This window comes from Amia ocellicauda, chromosome 21 (assembly GCF_036373705.1).
Source record: "Amia ocellicauda isolate fAmiCal2 chromosome 21, fAmiCal2.hap1, whole genome shotgun sequence".
NCBI lineage: Eukaryota > Metazoa > Chordata > Actinopteri > Amiiformes > Amiidae > Amia > Amia ocellicauda.
The window spans coordinates 11,383,006-11,404,578 of NC_089870.1; the positions used below are offsets into that span (position 1 = coordinate 11,383,006).

Consider the following 21,573-nt stretch of genomic DNA (forward strand, 5'->3'; position numbering starts at 1 on the left):
TCCACCACCATCATCATCAAAACACCAAATGAGGGAATATCTTTTGGAAGAATGGTGTTCATCCCTCCAGTAGAGTTCAGAGACTCGTAGAATCTGTGCCAAGAGCATTGAAGCTGGTCTGGCGGCTCGTGGTGGCCAACACCTTACTGAGACACTTCATGTTGTTTTTTCTTTTAATTTGTCACCCGTCTGTATATAGCATGCAGCATCATACTAATGAAAACAAGTCAGTGAAGAAAACGAATACACTGCAGTTCACAAGAAACAGACGCACCTTTGCTATGGGGGGCATCCTGAAGTAGTTTCTCCTTCCTGCGAGTGGTAGCTACAGTGCTGTACAAGCTGACCAGGCGGTGGCAGTTGGGCCGCAGCAGGCAGTTCAGCACTCGTTCCTCCTGCAGGGCGCTGTACTGGCCACAGGCAGCCTCCCAAAGGGCCTCGCAGAGCTGGCGCAGCTCACCTCCCTGCCTCTCGGGGTCACATGGCAGGACAGACAGCACCGAGTACACCAACTCTGCCATTTCGTTCTGGGAGGCAGCTCCATTCCCTGCGCCATGGCTCCTGAGGTTGCCCACAGTTTTCAGGAGGAAGTCTGTGAAGACTTTCTGAAGACAGTAGTTGTATTCCCCTGTGCCACTGTCTGAATTCTCAATCAGCAGGTAGCTAGTGAGAGCCTGGGCAAGCCGCGGCTTTTTTGCCAACAGGTCCCACAAACACGAGAGGGTATCTTTACTGAGACTCTGGGCCCGCATTTCCTGCTTCTTCTCCTTTGTGATGGTGGGACTGTGGCCGTGCAGGAAGGCTTGATACAGTTCCTGCAAATAATTCAAATTCGTCACAAACATCAGACATTTACATCCTTAAAAAATAAACAACTGGGATGTTTTACAGAACTAACACCTAGTTTCAGTCCTGCCAAATGTCAGGTTTACATAGACAGGTTCTTTTGTTCAGTGCGTTACTGTCCAAGCTCTGCAGTTGTCATGTGGGTTCCTCTTAAGAGTAAAAGAAAACACTTTAAGTGGAATGATTTAAATGTTAACTGGGTTAACAGACATTACTGTGCACTGAGATCAAAGTGATCGTGGCAGACTGCAGATTTTTTTTTTTTCCTTTTATGAATGTGGGATTGTTTACTTGCACAAACAATCTCTACTGCATATGCATCTCTGTTGTTGGAAAGGAGAAAAGAATAATGCCATCTTCACTTTTTTCCCCACAGTAGAACACACATCAGCACTTCACGTTGTCTACGGAAACTATAATTACTATCAAAGAGTAAGGCAGTGAAATGCTAACACACAGTGGACTTGATAATAACGACTAGTGACAAGCATGTAATGGCTTCCTCAGGTAAAAGGGTTTTAACTTGGGTGTGGTTTGGGTGGTAAGATCCAAATGACATGTACAATTACATACCTGTAAAGCACTTAAATACCAAAAAAATTGATAGGTTTGAGAGAAGATGAAGAAATACCTTTGGGACATTTTCCGGAACATCATTTTCCAGTTCTTCCAAAAGTAACATGAATTCAATTTCGCTCCTGACAAATTCTGGTATCTAGTGTAAACATTAGGCTGGGTTAGACAAATAATAAAATGATCTGTTTTTCAAGATCAGTTTCCTCTTATTTTCTTTCTTCATAACCTTGTGGTCACAAATTATCAGTACCTCAAAATCAAATTGCACATTTCTTTCAACAATAAGAAACCAACTTAAAAAAAAATAAAAAATCTAGTTTGTTCTTTTAAAATTAAACCAATATTAGCTTAGATCACTTTTAACTTAATATTTCATAAATGCCTACCATAAGTGCAACAGCACATTTTCAGACATTTAAGTATTAAAAACCTTTATCATACAATGCAGTGAAGTCTGTGTTCAGTAAGAACATATCATCAACAAATAGAGTCAGGTCTAAAAAATAAAAACTCAAGAAAGAATACAATACAAGGTAATTTTTCATTATTAGGGACTTACTCATTTGATTATTATTATTTTTAGGTACAACCCTAGAAAATTAAACCTTAATTATAGAATCGACAATAATATAAAAACTACACACACTATAAGGGAGTTTTACCTTTTCTTGAGACCATTTCTCTAGCACCAGTAGCCAAAGCCAAGCAAGGCGATGTGGACTCCCTACTGTCTCCCATCTACAAAAAGAACATTCTTATGGCACTTGCAACCATTTTTGGAAAATAAAGAAAATAAAGAGGTTGATGATTACTCTTTCATTTCAATCATTCACATTTGCTATTCTGCATGAATGCTTAGATTTTTTACTTAATTGTTTTTAGAAACATAGTCAATCAGATATTTTTATAAATCAATGTTGGGATTAACCCTCTGAAACCGTTCAGTTTGGATTTCTACACCGATAGATGAGCATACCTCTGACAACTGCACCAGCTCAGAAGCCCTGTGATATTGCGCCAAGCTTGAATAAAATACAGTCAGTGATCAATGAGCAGAATTATGGACTCCCTGAGGAGAAGCCACACACTTTCTCACCTTAGGAGGTAGGGGCAGGCGATGATGGCCCGCAGAATCTCCTCCACCTTCTGGGCACCTCCGCCTTGCCACTCCTTCAGCTGGGGTATGCAGGCCTGGGCCAGCTCCCACTCCCCACGCCGTAGACATCCACTGAAGAACTCAAACAGCTTCTCCAGGGAGGTCTCCGCTTCCTTGCCAAACGGGTGCATGGCTCTGATCTCTTCTTCACTTTATGGAACGGCACAAGACAGTCAGCGTACAACGTCACTGTACAAAGCACAGAAATGCAAGCATCCATTGTGAAGAAAACCACCATTTCCTGTGACCAATACGACCTTCTCCTTTCAGCCAGTTTGTAAGGGCGGCTACAAAATTGCAGATACATTTTGGTGACTGTGATTAAAAAACACCCCACTACAAGACAGTTGCATAATGATAAAATATGTATTCATACCAAATCTGCAAATACCATTAATGGCAATGGAAAAGTTTTCTTAGAACCAATTTTATACTTTTTTCATTCTATAGCAAACATTTTAATGACAACGAAATATGCTGAAACTGCAATTTTAAACTGTAAAAAACAGCCTAAAACCTCTCAAACTCACAGAAATTCATCTTTAGGAGATACAGTTTCGTTTCATGCAGCTTTCAAGACCTGCCCATTTCTAAACATTATTCTAAAACTGTGCTCCTGGGCTAAATACAATGCCACAAAATAAATAGATAGTATCACACATAGCAAACATATGTTGCTGGTATCTAACGCGCTGTTGTTATTGTACTTGCACACTATTTGTATATTTGTTTAAACACACCAACACTGCAAACGTAAAAGTATTCAAACATAATCTGATATTTACTACAATCCGTGTTGTAATAAACTGAAGTAACAGCTCGTCTGAGACTCAGAAAACGCCATAAAATGCATTTAAGAGAGAGTCAATTCCGATAGACGTTTACAGATGTGTGTAACTGTCGAACAGTGAACCATTACAAATAAAATCTGATATATCGATCAAGCAAGCACTTCCTGAGTCTCGCTGCATTTCTGAAATATATCGTTTCAATAAACCTAAACAATCAGAAATTAAATAATGCTATAACTTACTGTGCAGTGTGCCTTACCCACAGTCTTACAGATATGTATGCAAACGCGTTTTGATAGTACTTTCACATGCATGTAAGCGTCCGTTTCTGCGCCGTCTTGTTGTCATTCAAGCGGCGCAGCGGCCATGTTGGAGAGGCGCTCATGTGACCGCATCAGCTGTGCACACACGGGGGTCAGAGGTCACATGGTGTGCAGGCTGTTCTTCATGGAAGTAGTTATTCCCAGCTTAAATGTCAAAATTAAACTTTTTAAAATGCATGACTACATTCAAAATATATATAATACATCATTGTAATGTCATAAGTATAATAATTATGTATTAGCGCATGCTCTTTAATTGGCGATTTACTTGTCTTTAAAGAATAATCGTTAATATGATATGTTGTATACGTTTTATGATTTCCAAATTATATATGATACTATTTACATAATATATACTTAACGGATAGTCAAGAAACATGAAAAGGCACTATTTTAGTTTCATAAACAGACTCGCAATCTGTGTTCTTGTATTGAGTAAAACAAAATATGTGGCCATAATGAATCGCACATTTGTTTTGCATTGACTTTGTATATTTACGCGTGAATATTTAAAATGCCAGTGTGGATTATTTTGATTAGCCCAGCAGTGATGTTTTATCATTATGAAAGATTTTATAATGGAGAGGGAAGGGGGTTAACAATAGTTAAAACAAATACAATAACACATAGAACAAAACTGTTTAAAAAGCCTTGATACAAGGATGAGTTTTTAAAAAGGTTTAATAATATCTAATATCTAATATTTTCTGTATTTGGAGGTGTAGCATGTTTTTTTTTAAAAAAAAGGGCACATAACTGGCAAACACACCCATTACTGGCCCAATAATCCAAGGCTTGTTTTTGGAACAACCAGCAGTTTTTGTTCACCAAAAGGCAAGAGGTTGTTGAATTTATGATGGCGATGGGGGAGTTAAAAATATTTCAGATTACTTTATCTTTTCAGATTATTATTTTCTATTGCAATGGGTTTAGAGAAAGAGAAAGAGACAGGAAGAAAAGAGTGCACATCACGTTAACCTCCTACACATGCGAAGATTCAAGTAGTGAAGATGAAAACATGTATGATTCAGTTTTACAAGCCCTTTCCTCACAAGAAACAGAAAAGCACTCTGAAGAAATCCAAAGAGAAAAATCAGGGTAACCTGGACTTTCTGGTGTTTCTCAGTTAATATCTGATGGCCCCACGCAACCCTGTCTTAGAAGTTACAAAATATGGACCTGAAATTTTAATCAGGACTGATACAAACTGTTCCCTTGGATTACATATAATGCAACAACCAATTGGATTTTCTGGTTTTCATGTAGATTCTTCCGCAGCTGAAACAAAAATCCAACTGCCAAGATAACCTTTGTATATGTTGGCTTCTGCAACTGGCAGAAAGCCTTACAGAAAGATTCTGGATTGTGTCTTTTTCATGACAAAAATTAGTACGCTTTCAGAGTTCACAAATTGTTTTGCATAGTTCACCCCTGACACACTGTCATATCAGCAGCTGATGGGGATGTCATTTTATTTGAAAGAAACTTGATTATTAGCAAATTTTCTCACAAAGCATGCACTCAGATTTTGGTAGACCAGCATACTAGAGATGCCTAGCGGCAGTTGTGAGAACTGCTACACAAAGTTCCTCATGGGACAACCCTGGCCACCGGCCAAAGTAGTGCACAGGGTGCCATTTGAGACACAGCCTTATTATAGTCTCATTAAATCTAATTTCTGCTGTTAGAACAATATTTGTTTTTTCTGTTGTTTTTTCATGTACTAAATGTCTTTGTGTTATTTTCCCCCATGTCCTCATTTTGTTGTTGCTATTTTTCTCATTATGTGACCGGATTTGTTTCTTTCTTCATCATTTATTTTGCATACTTTTTCCATGTCTTCAATGTTTTTTTGTGTCTTCCATTTTTTTGCTTTTTTGAAATTTTGTTTTGCATTTGTTTTGCACTCTCAGTTTGTGAACTTGTGTTTTGTGGGCCACCTTATACAGTTCCATTCTATTTGTAGCAGAAAGCAGGGCCCCAATGAAATATAACTATGCATCACTTTTAAGGTAATACGTTAAATTTGAATCTTTATTGTTAATTATCATTCTTCTTAAAGTCTACTTAACTAACTTGCTAGATATTAACTGGCACTCATTTTGAGATAAGAGGGGTGTGCCCTCAGGGCTGCTGTCTTACTGACATCAGTTGCAACAGCTGTGGGAACGCCTTGTCGAACCGTGATTCAGTGGAAGTGTATTATTTATCTATATGGAAGCCTGTTGTTTGCTGCTTCTGATGCTTGTGACAAACATGTAATAAGTTTCATGCCAACAAAGTGACATTGGAATGTATGGAATACATAGATGCAATATATATGAAGGTACATACAAGTGTGAGAAGAACGTGCAGAACAAAAGTGTACGTTTGATAACCCTACTATGTCACATATGTCACAGAGCACTGCTCTTTGAAACCCAAATTATCTTGCAATACAAAATATAATGAGCCAGTTTAACTCACTTAACACTGAATGAAATATGTGGAAGAGCAGCGGGGGGTTGTGATTTCCTAGGTGAAGTATTGTAAACGAATTCCATAAAAGCATACCAGAATAAGATTAGAAATATTCATCAAAATAAGTGAAACAATGCAACCTAGTTTTTCTCTCATTACAAATTAAACTGATGCTGATACGTCACCCTGAAGAACTGTATGAATGTATTTGATCCCATTCTGTTAAATGACTTATTCATTAATGCCACTGAAGGATCAAACAGATTTTTATGCAGGAATCTGAATACACCTTCTAGCATGATATACCTTTGAGAGCATGCCTCATTATAGCCAGAGAACTGCGGCGCCATGCAGTACCAAGAGATGAGAATAACACTGGGCTGACCCTCGGGGCCTCGACACTGCTGTCAGATTACACCTGCTGTAAACCCATTCTGAATTACAGCTCAGCAGAATGGTTTAAACAGGTGTGTGTTTTTATTATTATTACTTATTACTGTATAAAAATGTACACACATTCTGTTAATGTTAGGCACACTTTATCACTGTATAAAACTGTACAGATATTGATCCTTAAGTATGATGGTATATTTGCATTGAAAACATATGCCCATACAAATTAGCCTTCTATAAATAATTGTTTAATAATGCCCATAATTATAATGTTTCCTTCACAGAAGAGTTTAAAGGTTTTGGAACTATGGGCCAGATTAAATCAAAACTTTGACCCACCCGCTAATAGCAAACTACAAACCTGTACATCATAGCTGTTACATTTGTGATTAGAAGAAAGTGGCATCTTACTAAAAATGCAGCTGCAGCTGAGTACAGGTTTGTAGTTTTCTATTAGCCGATGGGTCAAAGTTTTGATTTAATCCCAGCCTATGTCTATGAGGTACATTTAAGATAATGCACTCATAATGCACTCAAAAATAAGTTGGCTACTGTGAAATAACTTAACATGAAAAAAACGTAGGGTAATATTTAAGATTGTTTGTGATCTCCAGAAGACCGGGTAAAGTTATTTTCTAGAACACATATGCAAATTCTGAAAACATCTGAAATATGTGAATTATTCAAAAGTCAGCATTACACTCTTTGTGCTTTGCTATACATTATTATGATGTATTTGTATATATTTAAAACTGAAGAAAACATGCTATTTGGTGATTTTATAAGAAAGAAAACTATTTGAATAGAAAACCATTTGGGGAAAGCGTACTGCTAGTAGTAGTATCGTTATTGTTAATAAAATAATAATACAATGTTTCATGATAACCGCGGTATGTCAGTGTAGTTGATGTTCCCATGGCTACAGTGGGCATTGAGCCGGCGAGGCGGGGTTTCTGCTCATATCTGTGTCTCTCTCCAGCACTGCTTAATGAAGATAAAGGCTTCCCTCCTTTTCATTGTCACTAACCTATTTGACAAGCTGTGACAACTACAACTCACACAGGCTAAAAGTGTGGCTTAGGAAAAGATGGCAGAAAATGACGATATCAAAAATGTAAGTACAGCTTTCAATGTATTAAGCGTATTCTTTGTTTCGGGATCATAATGCAGCCTCAGTCATTCATCCATTGCACACATGTGGATACAGTGCATGTCGGGTCTCAGTTTGTCGTTGCATTTACATGATTTTGTTCTCATACATATTAGACAACAAATGAAACATAAAGGTGTTAAATAGCAACATTAGTGATAGCATAACAATAGTCATTGCAATTGAATATCATCTCAGTTCAAATACAATTCTGAAGTTTGCAAAACCTTGCATTTGATCATTATATTAAAGAACCACTACAATCTTTAAAGGGCTGGGAAGGAACATTGATTTAATATTAGGCCATTCAAATCTATTACAAAAATAGGTTGGAAATATCCTATACATCAGCTAGTGTCTGTTTAAATTAGCTAGGGATGGACCTCAGACAGTGTCAATCAGTAGGGTGTATTGAACGCTTTGGATGTGTTACTGTTAGTTTTGTGAACTGTCAATAAGGAGCCGTTGGGGACAAACAAAAAAAGAATTGTCAATGCTGGTTAAAATGCTGTTCTGCATCTTATATATATGTATATGTAGGTGTGCGTGCCTTTGTTTTCCCAGGAAGGTGTGTACATTGGGGAAATTAAAGGAGGTTTGAAACCATCAATGAGACTGGTTGTCATGGGAATTGTGAAGAAACAGCCGAAAAGGTATGTGTGTCAAAAATGTATTTCCTACCTTCACTGCCAGTAATTGATACTGTATGGACATCACATTTTTGAATCTTCTGCATGCTGATGTGTTCCACGTGTATGGTCTGCTGTTACATTTGACCCATCATCAGTGACACACCTCCAAGCATTCAAACCACATGCACACTGGTTCAAATTAGATCTTTTACATCGTAGACCTGTGTTTTTCAGGCATCAGCAAAACATACAAATGACAGACATGGGGAAAACATATTCGTATCTAAAAAATATGATGTAACGTGTAGTCTCATATGCACGTTCTCAGTGAAATAGTTGCTAAAATTGTCTGCATATCATCTGAGGTAAAAACAAGAAGAATAAAAATATAGAGGACCTGGAGGTCGTTTTTAATGTAATAAAGCGCATTACAGGTTTGTTCTTAACATATTCTAAACATGGTAAAACAATTAATTCCAAAATTCTGGATCCATGTCAGATGAAACTTAATCATTTTGTGTTGGGGACTCAGAAAACAGTATAATATATGGTCAGGAAGGAGATCTTTGTGAGATTGTAACATTTCTCAGACATGAAGATCTCACGATCTAACTGTGCGTCTCCATGTAATAGTGCATCAGTGTGCAATAAAGTGTGCAGTAAAAGGGACTTTCAAGAGTTGGCATGCAAGATGGCTCATATAGTCTTCAGATCACAGGCTCTATGAGACTGTAAGTGGAAGATGCAAAGGATTAGGGGATTTCATAAGTTCAAAATCCACCAGGGTTTCCTCAGCTTCCTGCACAATGACCTCTGTGGTTATCTAAGATTACTTGACACTTCAGCCGTGCTGTTTACTCTATGGGCTTGCAGTGAGAAGAGAAGTTTATGAGGATGTTTGTAGCCTTCATTTTTTCTGTTTTAGTGTGATGGTTGTACACTGAGCAGACTAAGAACCGATAATTACAAAATGAATTGTAATAAATAATAAAGTAATTGGTAATTTAAATAAAATAATGTATCATGTTTGGAGGATGTAGTCTGAGAAAGTCTGTTTTCCTTTTTAAGTTTTAAATTCCCTCCCAAAAATATTACAGTGGGAAAGGCATTTAAAAAAATATATTTTTCCAAGAAACTTCAAAAGTAATAATTGACCTATCAGGTTTCTTAGATTTCAGTAATCTACGTTTGTGTGTGCTCATGCATATGCTATTATTAACATCATCATCATCATCATCATCTGATATCCATTGATGGGTTGATCAATGAAATCAACCATTCTGCAGCTTGGAGTATATTGCATATATTTAACTGATAATGGTGTCTTCTTTCATGTTTTACGCTGAAGGCAATCTTCATGTATAGTAACAAAGACCGCATAGAGCAAGTACTGAACTTATCTGAAACATTCACTGTTACTGAAAAAGAAAAGTGCTCCCTACCAGAAAAGCCAATATCCTGCAGAAGGATATAGTGCTATAAATTAGCAGTGTGGTATAATCAGCGAAGGTTGAAGCACTGTGGTTCAGACAAGGACATTGGCATATTCATACATCATCCATTTATGAAACAACACAGGAATATAGAATATACAATTTATGGTAGCTAATAAATTATAAGGTTTTTAGTGCTTGAAGTTAAAGATGGTATGTATACTATTTTGAGCTTTAGAAATTGCCTTCACAGATTGTGGGAAAAATGCAGCTAAAATATTCAGGGACTTCACACAGAATTAAGTGTTTGTGTCATGCAAACAAATTGTTTATAATAAGTGTGGGAAAAGATTATATCACATTGTGTAATCAGTCTTTAATAGCATTTTGGAATGAAGAAGCTTGTTCATATTTGTAAACTACCAAATATGTGAAAATGAGCTGTTACTAAAAATGATCAAAGACCAAGATGGATCAACAGTTCTGTGTATTTGTAGTTCATACTCCAAGAAAAGCTTTAGACATTATTCCCTTGTGCTTTTATACTGGGTCAAAGGTTGTAGCTTTAGTCCCAGAATCCAGAAAGACTTCATCCCAAGAACTAAACCAAACATGGGTATGTTTTTGCCTAACTTTCAATTTTATTATTTGTGGCTAATAGCCAAAATCGTTTGCATTGGTCATGCTGTCATCCTCAAACTGATAGCCCTTCGTGGGTGGTCATGGAGTCAACCTCCTGTCACTTTTCCACCCAATCTCCCTGTTGTTTTCTTCTCTTCCCCTTTTGACTTTGCAGTTAAGTGATAATCCAGTATTGTCACTCCCTTCAGATCTGGTTCTAGTTTAGGAGGCTATTTGGTCTGCATCCATGTCTGCTGCTGTTGATGTAAACCGCTTATTCCTGTCCTCAATGAAAGACTCTGCTTATAGTCTATGATATAGAAGGGGTAAGACACTTTATACATCGATTTATACATTGACAATAACTTAAAAAAATAAATAAAAAATAAATCTAGCTCAAACTCACTTTTTATATCTGCTGATTTGAAACTTTGTTTCTAACAAAGTGGCTCAATTTTCTCCTGCCTATCAAATCTACTATTGATTCTCTACACCTCCTGCTGGACAATGAGAATCAGTGTATAACCCTTGAGTATCCACCAATCTATTTTCCCATTGCAGATGCGAGACACAGACTACAGAGGCACCAGAAGGCCTATGTGCCGGGCTCGATTTTTGGTGACGGCTCCAGGGCTGACTAATACCTTCTCCCTAATGTTTTGTCCCCATCCCATGTCAAAAGGCCAGTAGAGTTGAAGGATTCCCATTCTTCTTTTCGGAGGAGGGGTGCCATTTCTATTTGCTTTGCCTTGTAACATTGCAGTGTTACACTGACAGGATGTGCTGTATTCAGCAGACTGATCAAAACATTGCCTGTCTCTTTGGATTGTGGATGCCCCTACTTGTCTTACAAGTCACCTGGCCTCCAGGTTCCAGAGCAGCTAGTGGCGCATTCCACATGTGGTGTGGCTACTTCTTAGCCCCCTTGTCTGGGTTGTTAAACTGTCAGAGCTGGTTGAGTGTCTTCCTGCTATTGTGTTGACTGGATGTTGAGCATTCCTCCATCCATTCTTCTTATTATATGTGCTTTGCCTCATGACTTGTCATGGCGGGTCTCCCCACTATTTTGTGTGCTGGACTTACTGACTTTTGCTCTGTCTTTTATATATGACTGATTTGACTTCCATTAAATTGTAGCAGCAGGTTAAGTCTCTCCCTATTTTTTATGCCATGAGTTCCTTGGGCGTGGAGATCCACTGTTCCATTGCATTCTCTTGCAAGTGTCTCTGCCAATCAGCTCTCTATTGCAACAAATTTGGTAGACAGTCTCCCAACGCTGGGATCCATAGATTAATGTCCATAAATTACTAGTTTTCCTGAAACTGCTTCCATATTTTTTTTATGTCCCCCCAATTTGGACACTTGTAAAGCAACTAAATTAATACCTACAGGATATTCAGGAAAAGATAATGCAACTAAAATGTGCTTGACAATTTGCACAACCAACCCTTCCATGCCTTTCACACCATGCAAACACCAGAGCTTTAGTGACTGTAATTCACTGTAATGAATCGTATAGAATAAATCCAAATGTTATCCTGTCTGAGGTTTATTTTATCAGTATTTTATTAGAAAATATATTTGAATTTACTTTTTATGTCATTTATTTTTGCTTTGATTGGGTATTATTAAACATAAAGTCTAAACTGCCGTTTTGATTCAGCTATGAGTCTTTTCAGCTTAAACACCAGGACTTTAGCAGATGGTGCTATATAGAGACCTGTAAAACCTGCAGGAACAGATTTTGGTCATTCCTGCATATGTGTAACGGTAAACAATGAAAAATAAAAAATATATATATTTTTGTAATGCTGAATCTTTTGCATACAAAGTTTTGCATGTTTTATGTAGTTTCTAGATCCAGCTTTGCATTGGATGGCTCTTCAGGCCACTAGTGGATAATGCTCACCGACCCAATAACCTCTGTCTAATTAAACATTACACCATTTTCAAATTCCAAACACTCACAGCAATGACCCATTTTATCTCGCAACTGAAGGGACCTCACAGTCAGAACTGTTAATGAGAAAACTACATGAGATTTTAGTTACATGACTGCTCCCTTCATCACTACAATACCCCAAAACATACACTGCTGGATTCCCTATAAACATATTGACAGATGCAACCCAGCACTGCATTGATTTGCAGCAAGATTGCAAATTATAATTGTCCAGTGGGCATCAATACCACTTGTATTTCATAATACTACAATATAATTATTTTTGTTTTGAATTATCTGGGCAGGAGGTGATTCTAATTATTATTAAACAGATAGTTCTGCCTCTACAAGAATAAGGGAGATGAAACTGCTAGTCATAACTATATAATTTATACAACCCAACTACAAATAGAAAAAGTAAAATTCTACTGTAACCTTTCAGATAATTTGTTGTATGTTTCTTTAAAACACTAATCTAAATTGTTACTGGATGTCTGTTTATTTTGGGCATACATAGAAAGTGTATTCCTTTGGGATTATTAGTATTTTGCCAATTTCAAAGTTCATGTTTGGTATAGAAGCCAATGCCAGCGAACACAGTCAGGGAACAGTTATAATACTGTTATCTGGTAATAGTAACCATAAAATTGTGGTGATTATACATTATATTTGCACAGATGTCCTGTAGTTTAATTGTGTAGTAGCCATAGAGGAGTCTGTATTATGCAGAATTAGGTAGATTAGGCTTCAGTAAATATTAAAGATCAGTGTCAATTGTAATGCCAAGTTTATCCAGGAAAATAATTATTTAAAACCAGTAAAAGTGCATTTCATGTTTCCAATAATTTTGTTATTTTTGTATTGCCAGCCCCCACATAGTATGTTACAAAAGTATTCAGACCCACTCACAGATTTCTTTTTTCTTTTTTCTTTAAAACTTGCAGTATTGATACTTTGAAGCAGGAATTCCTATATGTTATATACACATATGTGGCAAACCTAAATTAATTCAGGTGCACAAAAGGGCCTCATCAAGCCACACAATTAGTTGAATCTCTGAATCTCCCTGTGAGCACACTCTACTCAATCATCAAAAATGAAAGATGCATTGGTGCATTGTACCACCCAGACACTGCCAAGATCAGGCTGTCCCTCCAAAACTAAGCAGCCGGACAAGGAGGAAACTGGTGAGGGATGTCACTGTGAAGCCAACCGCAACTCTGAAAGAGTTCTTGAGAGCTTGATCGAATCTGTCAAAAAGAACAGGCAAAAATTTCACCAAGCCAGTGTGCGATGTTGGTAGAGACTTACCCAAAAAGACTTGTGACTGTAATTTCTGAAGTGAGACACAGACTAAAGGTGCTCATCCACCAGATCTCATACATTTCTTGTTACACTTTAAACTCAATCAGCATACCTGTTTGTTTAAAAAATAAGTATTCTAAGAACCTTTTACAAACACAGACCAGAGCACAGAATACATTCCCTATGTAACCTTTGGATTTCCTTACAATAAGATGCTGCTTTTTTTTTGTCATGTCTTATTGTCAACAATAAAATTGCCTTACTCTATCTCTCCAAAGTATTGCTGTGGTCCTAGCCTGCCACCCTAACGACCCTGATACCGATGTGGGGCTGCAGGTCATTGTCAGCTTTCAGGATCGTGCCATTCTGCGCAACGCCAAGGTCTCAGGGGAGTGGGGAATAGTGGAAAAGAACATCTCCTATTTTCCTTTCGCTGCGGGGGAAGCTTTCAAGGTAACGATTTGCAAATACCCTAGGAATACTACAGAATTACATAGGCTTTTTAATTCATACAATTATTAAATTAAAGGTCTAGAAATCATTGATTTGATTAAAATTAAAGCCAGCCAACAAGGTAGGGTATTTTGCTCCCTGCAATTCGATCCAAGACCTACATCTTAGAAGTCTGTCAAGTTCCTCAAGTTCCTTTTTTTCCTAACTCACAATCAGCCCAGTTCAATTCTATTTAAGTGAGCTTGAGCCAGCACTGGCTACCAAAATATATCTACACAACACCAACCACTAAAGACAGGATGCACAAACAATGCAGTATGTGGCAGCTCAGCCAAACTAATTTCAACCGACTGGAACCACATGGAAGTTATTGATCAATTAAGCAATTCACTTGTTCAGTTAAGGGAATTCTGGTCATTGAGGGCTGAAAAGGGTAGTTTATTTTCTTTTTACCAAATCTCTACATTACTTAATTTCACAATTCACCTGCTTAATTGATCACATTGATATGGTGCCACGTGTTTAGAAATGGATAATTAAAGGTAACCTATACAACCTGTTGGATAGGGGCCCTCGAGGATTGGGTTTGGGCAGCACTATCTTAGAGCAGTGGTTCCCATCCCTGGTCCTGCAGGACACCCTGTTGGCTTTTGTTCCAACCAAGCTCTCAATTACTTAATTGGACCTTAATTGAAGTAACAATCTGCTTAGATTTGACTTTTTAAAGTGTGTAATAAAATAGTTGGTTCTTTAATAAGTTATTTATACAATTCTAAACTTAACTTAAAACCCTAACTGTTTAAAATAATGAAAAGGCTCTGATTCAGGAAATTATTATGGGTTCAATTAAGTAATTGAGAGGTCAGTTTGAATAAAATAAAAAATAAAAACAGGGCAGGAGGTCCTCCAGGACCAGGGTTGGGAACCACTATCTTAGAGGGTCTACTCCAGTGGTTTTCAAACCGGTCCTTGAGTACCCCCTTGCCCTGTTGGTTTTTGTTCCAACTGAGGTCTTAATTACTTAATTTAACTGTATATTGTTTTGTTAGTTCAATTAAGGATTCAATTAAGCAATTAAGACTTCGGTTGGAACAAAAACCAGCAGGGCAGGGGGTACTCCAGGACCGGTTTGAAAACCATGGTCTTATCAATCTATCAAGCCTTCTCCAACAACAGCAGAAATAGTGACCATTGATCATTATTTGATATCTTAGATCAGTGGCTCCCAAACCTGTCCTGGGGGACCCCCTACCCTGCTGGTTTTTGTTCCAACCGAGCTCTCAATTACTTAATTGAACCCTTAATTGAACTAATAATTTCCTAAATCAGAGACTTTTAATTATTTTAAACAGTAGGGGTTTTAAGTTAAGTATAGAATTATATTAAAAAACGTATTGAAGAAACAACAATTTTCTTACACAATTTAAAAAGTAAAATCTAAGCAGATTGTTACTTCAATTAAGATTCAATTAAGTAATTGAGAGCTCGGTTGGAACAAAAACCAGCAGGGTAGGGGGTCCCCCAGGACCGTTTGGGAACCACTGTCTTAGATGAAGTATAAACATTATAGAAATAAGATTTATAATAAATATCATAAAAGACCAATATGTTTTTATAATGTGCAATTAAGTAATAATACAAATATAGCAAAGGTTTAATGTTTACTTTATCGATTAATTTATTAAAACTTGGGGACAATTCAAATGGCTTGTGTCAAAGTTGGATAATCGGGCCAGGTGCAATCCTTTTTTCTCCCATCACCATGCTTTGCTGTCTTTCAGATGGAGATTCTCTGCGAACACCAGAGTTTCCGTATCCTGGTGGACGGGCAGCCACTGTGTGGCTTTGCTCATCGTATTGGGCAACTGGCCTCCCTCACGGCCCTGCATGTGTCTGGAGACATGCAGCTCACGAAGGTAGCATAGCTCCCAGTCCATCGAAGGATCCAGCAGAACAGGCCGTGACAATCATGGGCTTAAATGATACTGGCACCTTGTTAGTTTAGCTGAATTGTTTTTTTATTATACTTTATACCTCAACTTTTTTACTTGTTTTTTAATATTTTGTCAATATGAATTGACATCTTTAAGGTTTGGTTATGATTTTATTAATAAATTGTTTAAATTCTAAAACGGTTATTACAATTTCTTTATTTATACTAGTACTGTACTGTAAATAATTCTCCTTTGTGCACATTATGCAGTGTGATTAGGGATTTGGAAAATGTAGATTTGATCATGCATCCCCTTGTAGTGCTTTTTATATTAAGAGTGGGTTTTTCCTCCATTAAGTTTGACCAGTATAGCTCGATTCATTACAATACATTGGATACAAACAAGTTCAAACAAACAACTCTATAATACAATTAGGTGAACCCATTACATCCCCTTTTAACTATACACAGGCCCCCCCGCAGTACGGTTGCCAGGTCTCTACAACATTTTTAAAGTTAGTGATGTAATCACTCCTAGCTGGTCTATTTGACTTGATACAAAAACATTTTTAATTTGATTATTTTGTTTCCTGGTTATGGATTGTGACTGTGGGTTGTTTAGATTTAAGATACACTAGCTACTAGTTTTGCTGTATGACATTTGAAAAAGTTTCCAAATCCCCATAGTGTTTTATTTTCTGTGTATTTTTGGTGGGGCTGTGAGGAAAGGTTCTGTGCATTCATGCATCCACTTTTGTCTAACCCGCAAAGACTGACTGGATCTCAGAGATTACAAAAATTATATTAACAGTGAAGAAAATAGTGAAGAAAACTGAGGAATCATTACAGTTCCATTTACAGATGAGCATTTTTTTCCATTATTGATTTCCTGACTGGTAACTGGGAAACAATATTAATATTAATCCCATTATGTAATACTGAGGACAACGTAAGATAACATTGAAGAATACGCCTCTGAGAACCTGAACTAAAAGAACAGATTATATTTTAAGTAAGAGTTGTAATTTGTAGTGTTTAAATAGTGATTTTATTAGATATAAAATTGCAGTGCACAACATGCATACATGACAAAATAAATGAAATGAAATAAATACTATGTCTTTCATTACACATTATATCGAAGAAAAAATATAATGTTATTCAGTCATTCAAAAAAATTCACATTCACAGAATGCAGTCTACAAAAATAGGCAAACAGTGTCCTTAAGACCGATTGCTATTGACATAATAATACAATAATTTACAATGCCTATTTGGAGTGCTACTGTCTTCAGAGAAGCTGTTTTGACTGGGTACAAATAGTACTTATTAAACCAATCCAATATAGTTTTGAAAAGCTATAAACAGAATTCCTTAAGTTATTGAAATGTCAGTCATAAGTTATTCACATTAAATCAGTCAAATCTCAACATTTGTGAGTACTCTGTTCATATGTCAAGAAGGTCAGAGGATCACACTGTGGAAGACCCTTTATCCTGTCCAGGTACTAAGTCAGCTGCTTTATGGCAAGAATCCATTCCATCTTTTCTTCCTTGGATGTGGCTTGAATGAAGTAGTGAGTGTCATTCTGAGTAATTATTTTGAAAAGATTGCCTTGAACATTGCCTTTGACACCTAAGATCAAATAAAATGTATTAATACAAATACATATGTATCAGGTCTTCCAGTTGGACTGCAGCAATAGAAACTGAATAGAGACGGAAAAGGCCTGTGATTTCTAATATGATGGTTTTGTACTTCTTATTATTCTTATTTGTGTTATAGTATATAAGTAAGATACATACCACTCTTCCGGATTGAGATTGAAATGATAGACTCGATCTGAAAGAGTGGTATGTATCCTTTTAATACACTATAAACACATAAAGATGCATAAAACCATCATTCCCCTTCCCCTTTAAGTGTGAGTGCTGACTGAGAAGAAACAAACAACGTTGACATTTTTTTGTAATTGTGACGAATTGTGACACAAATCTTACCTGAGGGAATGCCGTTGTCTTCCAATGCAGAAACAAGGCAACCGCGCAAAGAAAACCCCCCCACAGGGTTACTGTCCTCCTAAAAAAGATCAAATTCAGTTTAAGAAAGTCAATGAAGCTGCTGAATTTATCTTGAAATCATGTGAATCACTACATTTGAACACAGGTAGGTACTTAATATTCTGTCACTAGTTTGAATTTCTACTTCCTCCAATAAATTAAGCAGGTTTTGAGGTAAAGGAATTTTAAATCTAACAAGTTAAATTGGAAAATGCTTCCATTATCTATTATTAATATTACTATTTATGTCCTACCAGATGCCCCTATCTAGGGTTTATTATAGTTTTAAAGCAATACAAAAGTGCAGTAATACATTCTAGCAATATAATTGAAGACAGCTCTCCTCAAACAGATGGTTTGATACTGTGAGGCAATGATGTTGTTTTAATATAACTTTATAATAAGAACTGAAAAAATGCAGAAAGGCTACTTACCCTGCTGGGATCAAAGTAGTGCAGGAACCCTGGCTCCGCCCTCAGTACAAATAACCGCACCTTCCAGTTTTTCCTTTTGTGACCCTGATATGGAAATTCAAACATTTCAGTGAAACAGAAAATCAATCACCAGACTCTGGAAGCCCGCTGAATTGAATACACTGAGGCTTCAGATTTCACCTGTGTGGTGCAGTATTTGGCTAATCATTTTTGCAGTTTTATTTCCTTGCCTTTCTTTTATTGTTTTCATCTTATTTTCATCAATTCGCTCCAGGCCTGAGCTATGAGCTAAGAACTCCACCCTACCTAATTCCTATCCTATGTCAATTTGATAATTTAAAGAGGATGATATTTAAAAATGTATTAACTGAGTTTAATATATATATTAAACAAAAAAATAAAATATACCAATAATTGACAATTGAACAGTGGGTGAACTCACTTGTTTCAGCAGGTACCCCCTCTTCACCACCTTCCCACTGAGGTCCACAGCAGAGAGAGATGGCTCTGCCTTCACACTGCCTTTTCGCTTATAGCTTTCTGCCTTTGGAGGTAAAAAATAAAAATACATAAATTACCAATAATACACAGCAAATATGCTAAAAAATGTAAAGACACTATTAATTACCTTTCTCTTTTCAATACCAATGTTTTGATATCTGCACTTCATTAAAATAATGACATAATTGAAGTAATGCAGATGAATCACAGGCTGTCTTTATTTACAACATTGGGAAATCATCATCACCCTATCAAAATTAAAAAGATTGACATGATACATGCTCATTTAAAAAAAATGTATACAACACCAAACTTACGAATGCATAGAGCGCTGTCGAGTCATCCAAAAACTGCTCTGTCATATTCCCAACTCTGCTGGCATCCACACTCTTGATTCCCATTGGCTTCACAAAGTTCTCCTCCATCAGAGCAGATGACAGGGTGACCGCCTCCACACGAGTCAGTACAAAACCCATAGACACCAGCCAGTCCACCAGAGCAGCACCTGCAAACAAGCATCCGGCATTTTGAACTGTTTCTAGCAATGTACGTATGCATTCATTTTATTTTGTATGTGTGTATTTTGTATTCTATGTGGAATGTTCTGGTGATTTAGTATTGTAGTAAATAAGGTTAATACGCTGCTCTGTCCTGCAACACATCCTCAATTCTAACATGCATTTCTATTGTAAACCTGCACTCGTTTTTGTTTTCTTTTTGGTTTGCACCCTAGTTTTCAACGCAAAACTGAGTATTACTGTATTATATTTAGATTGTCAAAATACTTAAAAGTATGATTTAACTGAATAGATTTGGAACCTCTTACCTGAGAAGCATTTCTTGAAAGAGCTGCCTTGCTCCATGTGGTTTACCAGTTTGACTCCACTATGAACATCATGCATTGAATCCACCACCTGACTGGAATAAACAACAGTATAACAGTATATAATTTCAACACCAAATAAAACAAAACTTTTAAGCTCAAATGTATAACCTTGTTAGTTCAGTTGTTCAGTGCCAATATAGTTTGAGCACATACTATAGAACTGCAACCAACCAGATCTATTCTGCTTTCGATCATAATAGACCATTAGCAAAGAGCATAAAAGGAACATTTTCAGATGAAAGTTTTGTTTCCATTTGAGAATGTGCATGGATTTCACTTTTTGTCTCTGTTGGAAAAAAACAATCCCAAGCTTTTGAAGGAAACTGTTCAATTCACAGAAACTCAAAACTTACAAATCTGTGAGAACTTTTTAATTCAAATTAATTAATTCAAAAATATTTAACACATCAAATATTGACCTTAAGGTAAGAATAGAGGTTCTGTAATTAGACAGTTTATGTCACATTTTGCTGCTAATGCATAAAACTATTCACGTCTGAACTTGACAGGTTTACCTCAGATAGAAAACTAACACTTTAGGGCATTACAAAGACACGTACTTGAGGCTAACATTGTTGAGCTCTAGATGAGCATGTTCAGACAGGGGCTTCTGGGCTGAGTCTGGGCGCAGGTTTTGGATTGTGCTTGTGATGCTGGCAGCCCATGCGTCCCGCTCCTCCCGGGAACAGGCTTCGAGAAAATACTCTGCTGACTTCTGTGTCTTCAGTTTGATCACCAGCTTTTCATAACACAAAACAAACAAACAAAAAAATATAGAAAATGCTGCTAACAGAAATCATAAACCAGATGTAGTGCTATCCGATTGTTGCTTTAGTTTATCAGGAAAACCTTTCTTAAAAATACAACAGTAAGAGATACATCCCATTTGTCAACGAGTTTCACATATTCACTGTGAAATTGTGTATTACCTTTAATGTATGATTAAGCATGAGGGTCATCCAAAAGGTAACAATGACAGTCCTTCATTGAATACAGCCTATTTGTGTTATTATGAAGAATAATTTAGTAAAAGTATGAATTGTAGGAAATGTGAATGTAATTCCACTACTTACCGGTCTGTTCTGATATTCTAAGCAGGGACAGGTGACTTTGCACCCTGCCAGGGCCACCTTGCCCCGCAGACTTGAATCCTTTTTGCCACCATCATACTTGTAATAGAGGAGCTCGTCTGGCAGCAGCACAAACCAGCGCGCCTTCCAGTTCTGGATGACATGCCCCTGCAAAAGTTTGGCGTTTAGTCCTTTTTCTTTTCGGTTTAAAAAATAACTTTTGTTCTTGCAAGTTAATATGTATTCAGAACTTACCCGCTTAACCAGGAACCCTTCTTTCACAGTGGTGTTTTGCCTCTGAGCTGTGTCCATCCTGTCACAGGTAACTGTAAAGAACGCAGGGCTTGCGGCTGCAGTTATTAAAGGCTGAGACGCATTACATCACATCCCCTCCTTAAGCACACCTTGCCGGGGTGATGACGCACTGTTGACTCAGCGATGGAGTCATTATTTCTTCAGGTGAGGTTTCCGCCTGCAGATAGTTAACCCTTCTTTCAGTTGCAGATGAAACAATGTATGTTTCTTAAGTGTGGCTATAGACGACAGTTTTGTATATAGAAAACCAGTGAGAAACATATACGCTTATACTGCAGGCATGTTTTATAGTA

At 37.1% G+C, this 21,573-nt stretch overlaps 3 protein-coding genes across 7 annotated transcripts in view; 1 reads left to right on the top strand and 2 right to left on the bottom strand.

Annotated features, from left to right (window-relative positions):
• zfyve26 (zinc finger, FYVE domain containing 26) overlaps positions 1 to 3,746 on the bottom strand; it is a 30,075-nt gene extending 26,329 nt beyond the window's left edge. For 2 of the 3 annotated variants that reach the window (XM_066694811.1, XM_066694809.1), the window contains exons 1-5: positions 3,612 to 3,746; positions 2,519 to 2,728; positions 2,085 to 2,160; positions 1,478 to 1,561; positions 275 to 815 (exon numbers count right to left, since the gene is read on the bottom strand). In XM_066694811.1, the coding sequence (XP_066550908.1) occupies positions 275 to 815; positions 1,478 to 1,561; positions 2,085 to 2,160; positions 2,519 to 2,709 (892 nt within the window). In that variant the 5' untranslated portion in view covers positions 2,710 to 2,728; positions 3,612 to 3,746. Of the gene's footprint in view, positions 1 to 274; positions 816 to 1,477; positions 1,562 to 2,084; positions 2,161 to 2,518; positions 2,768 to 3,611 lie in introns of all 3 variants that reach the window. The other variant, XM_066694810.1, reaches the window with a different exon arrangement.
• Positions 3,747 to 6,550: 2,804 nt separating this feature from the next.
• LOC136717180 (galectin-related protein B) lies at positions 6,551 to 16,213 on the top strand. Of its 3 annotated transcripts, XM_066694672.1 has the most exons (5): positions 6,551 to 6,619; positions 7,525 to 7,659; positions 8,236 to 8,348; positions 13,907 to 14,081; positions 15,863 to 16,213. In XM_066694672.1, the coding sequence occupies exons 2-5, from the start codon at positions 7,633 to 7,635 to the stop codon at positions 16,004 to 16,006; spliced, it is 459 nt and encodes a 152-aa protein (XP_066550769.1). In that variant the 5' UTR covers positions 6,551 to 6,619; positions 7,525 to 7,632; the 3' UTR covers positions 16,007 to 16,213. The 3 variants fall into 3 exon arrangements, with proteins under 3 accessions (XP_066550769.1, XP_066550768.1, XP_066550770.1); XM_066694671.1 differs by lacking the exon at positions 6,551 to 6,619 and having other exon boundaries at positions 7,498 to 7,659; XM_066694673.1 differs by lacking the exon at positions 6,551 to 6,619 and having other exon boundaries at positions 7,501 to 7,659; positions 8,260 to 8,348.
• Positions 16,214 to 17,025: 812 nt separating this feature from the next.
• On the bottom strand, positions 17,026 to 21,277 carry plek2 (pleckstrin 2). The gene is made up of 9 exons (XM_066694675.1): positions 21,221 to 21,277; positions 20,969 to 21,133; positions 20,456 to 20,634; positions 19,836 to 19,927; positions 19,327 to 19,514; positions 18,951 to 19,052; positions 18,509 to 18,592; positions 18,015 to 18,093; positions 17,026 to 17,649 (listed from the first exon to the last, which is right to left on the bottom strand). Exons 1-9 carry the CDS (start codon positions 21,275 to 21,277, stop codon positions 17,522 to 17,524), a joined length of 1,074 nt encoding a protein of 357 aa, XP_066550772.1. The 3' UTR covers positions 17,026 to 17,521.
• Between the last annotated feature and the right edge of the window lie 296 nt (positions 21,278 to 21,573).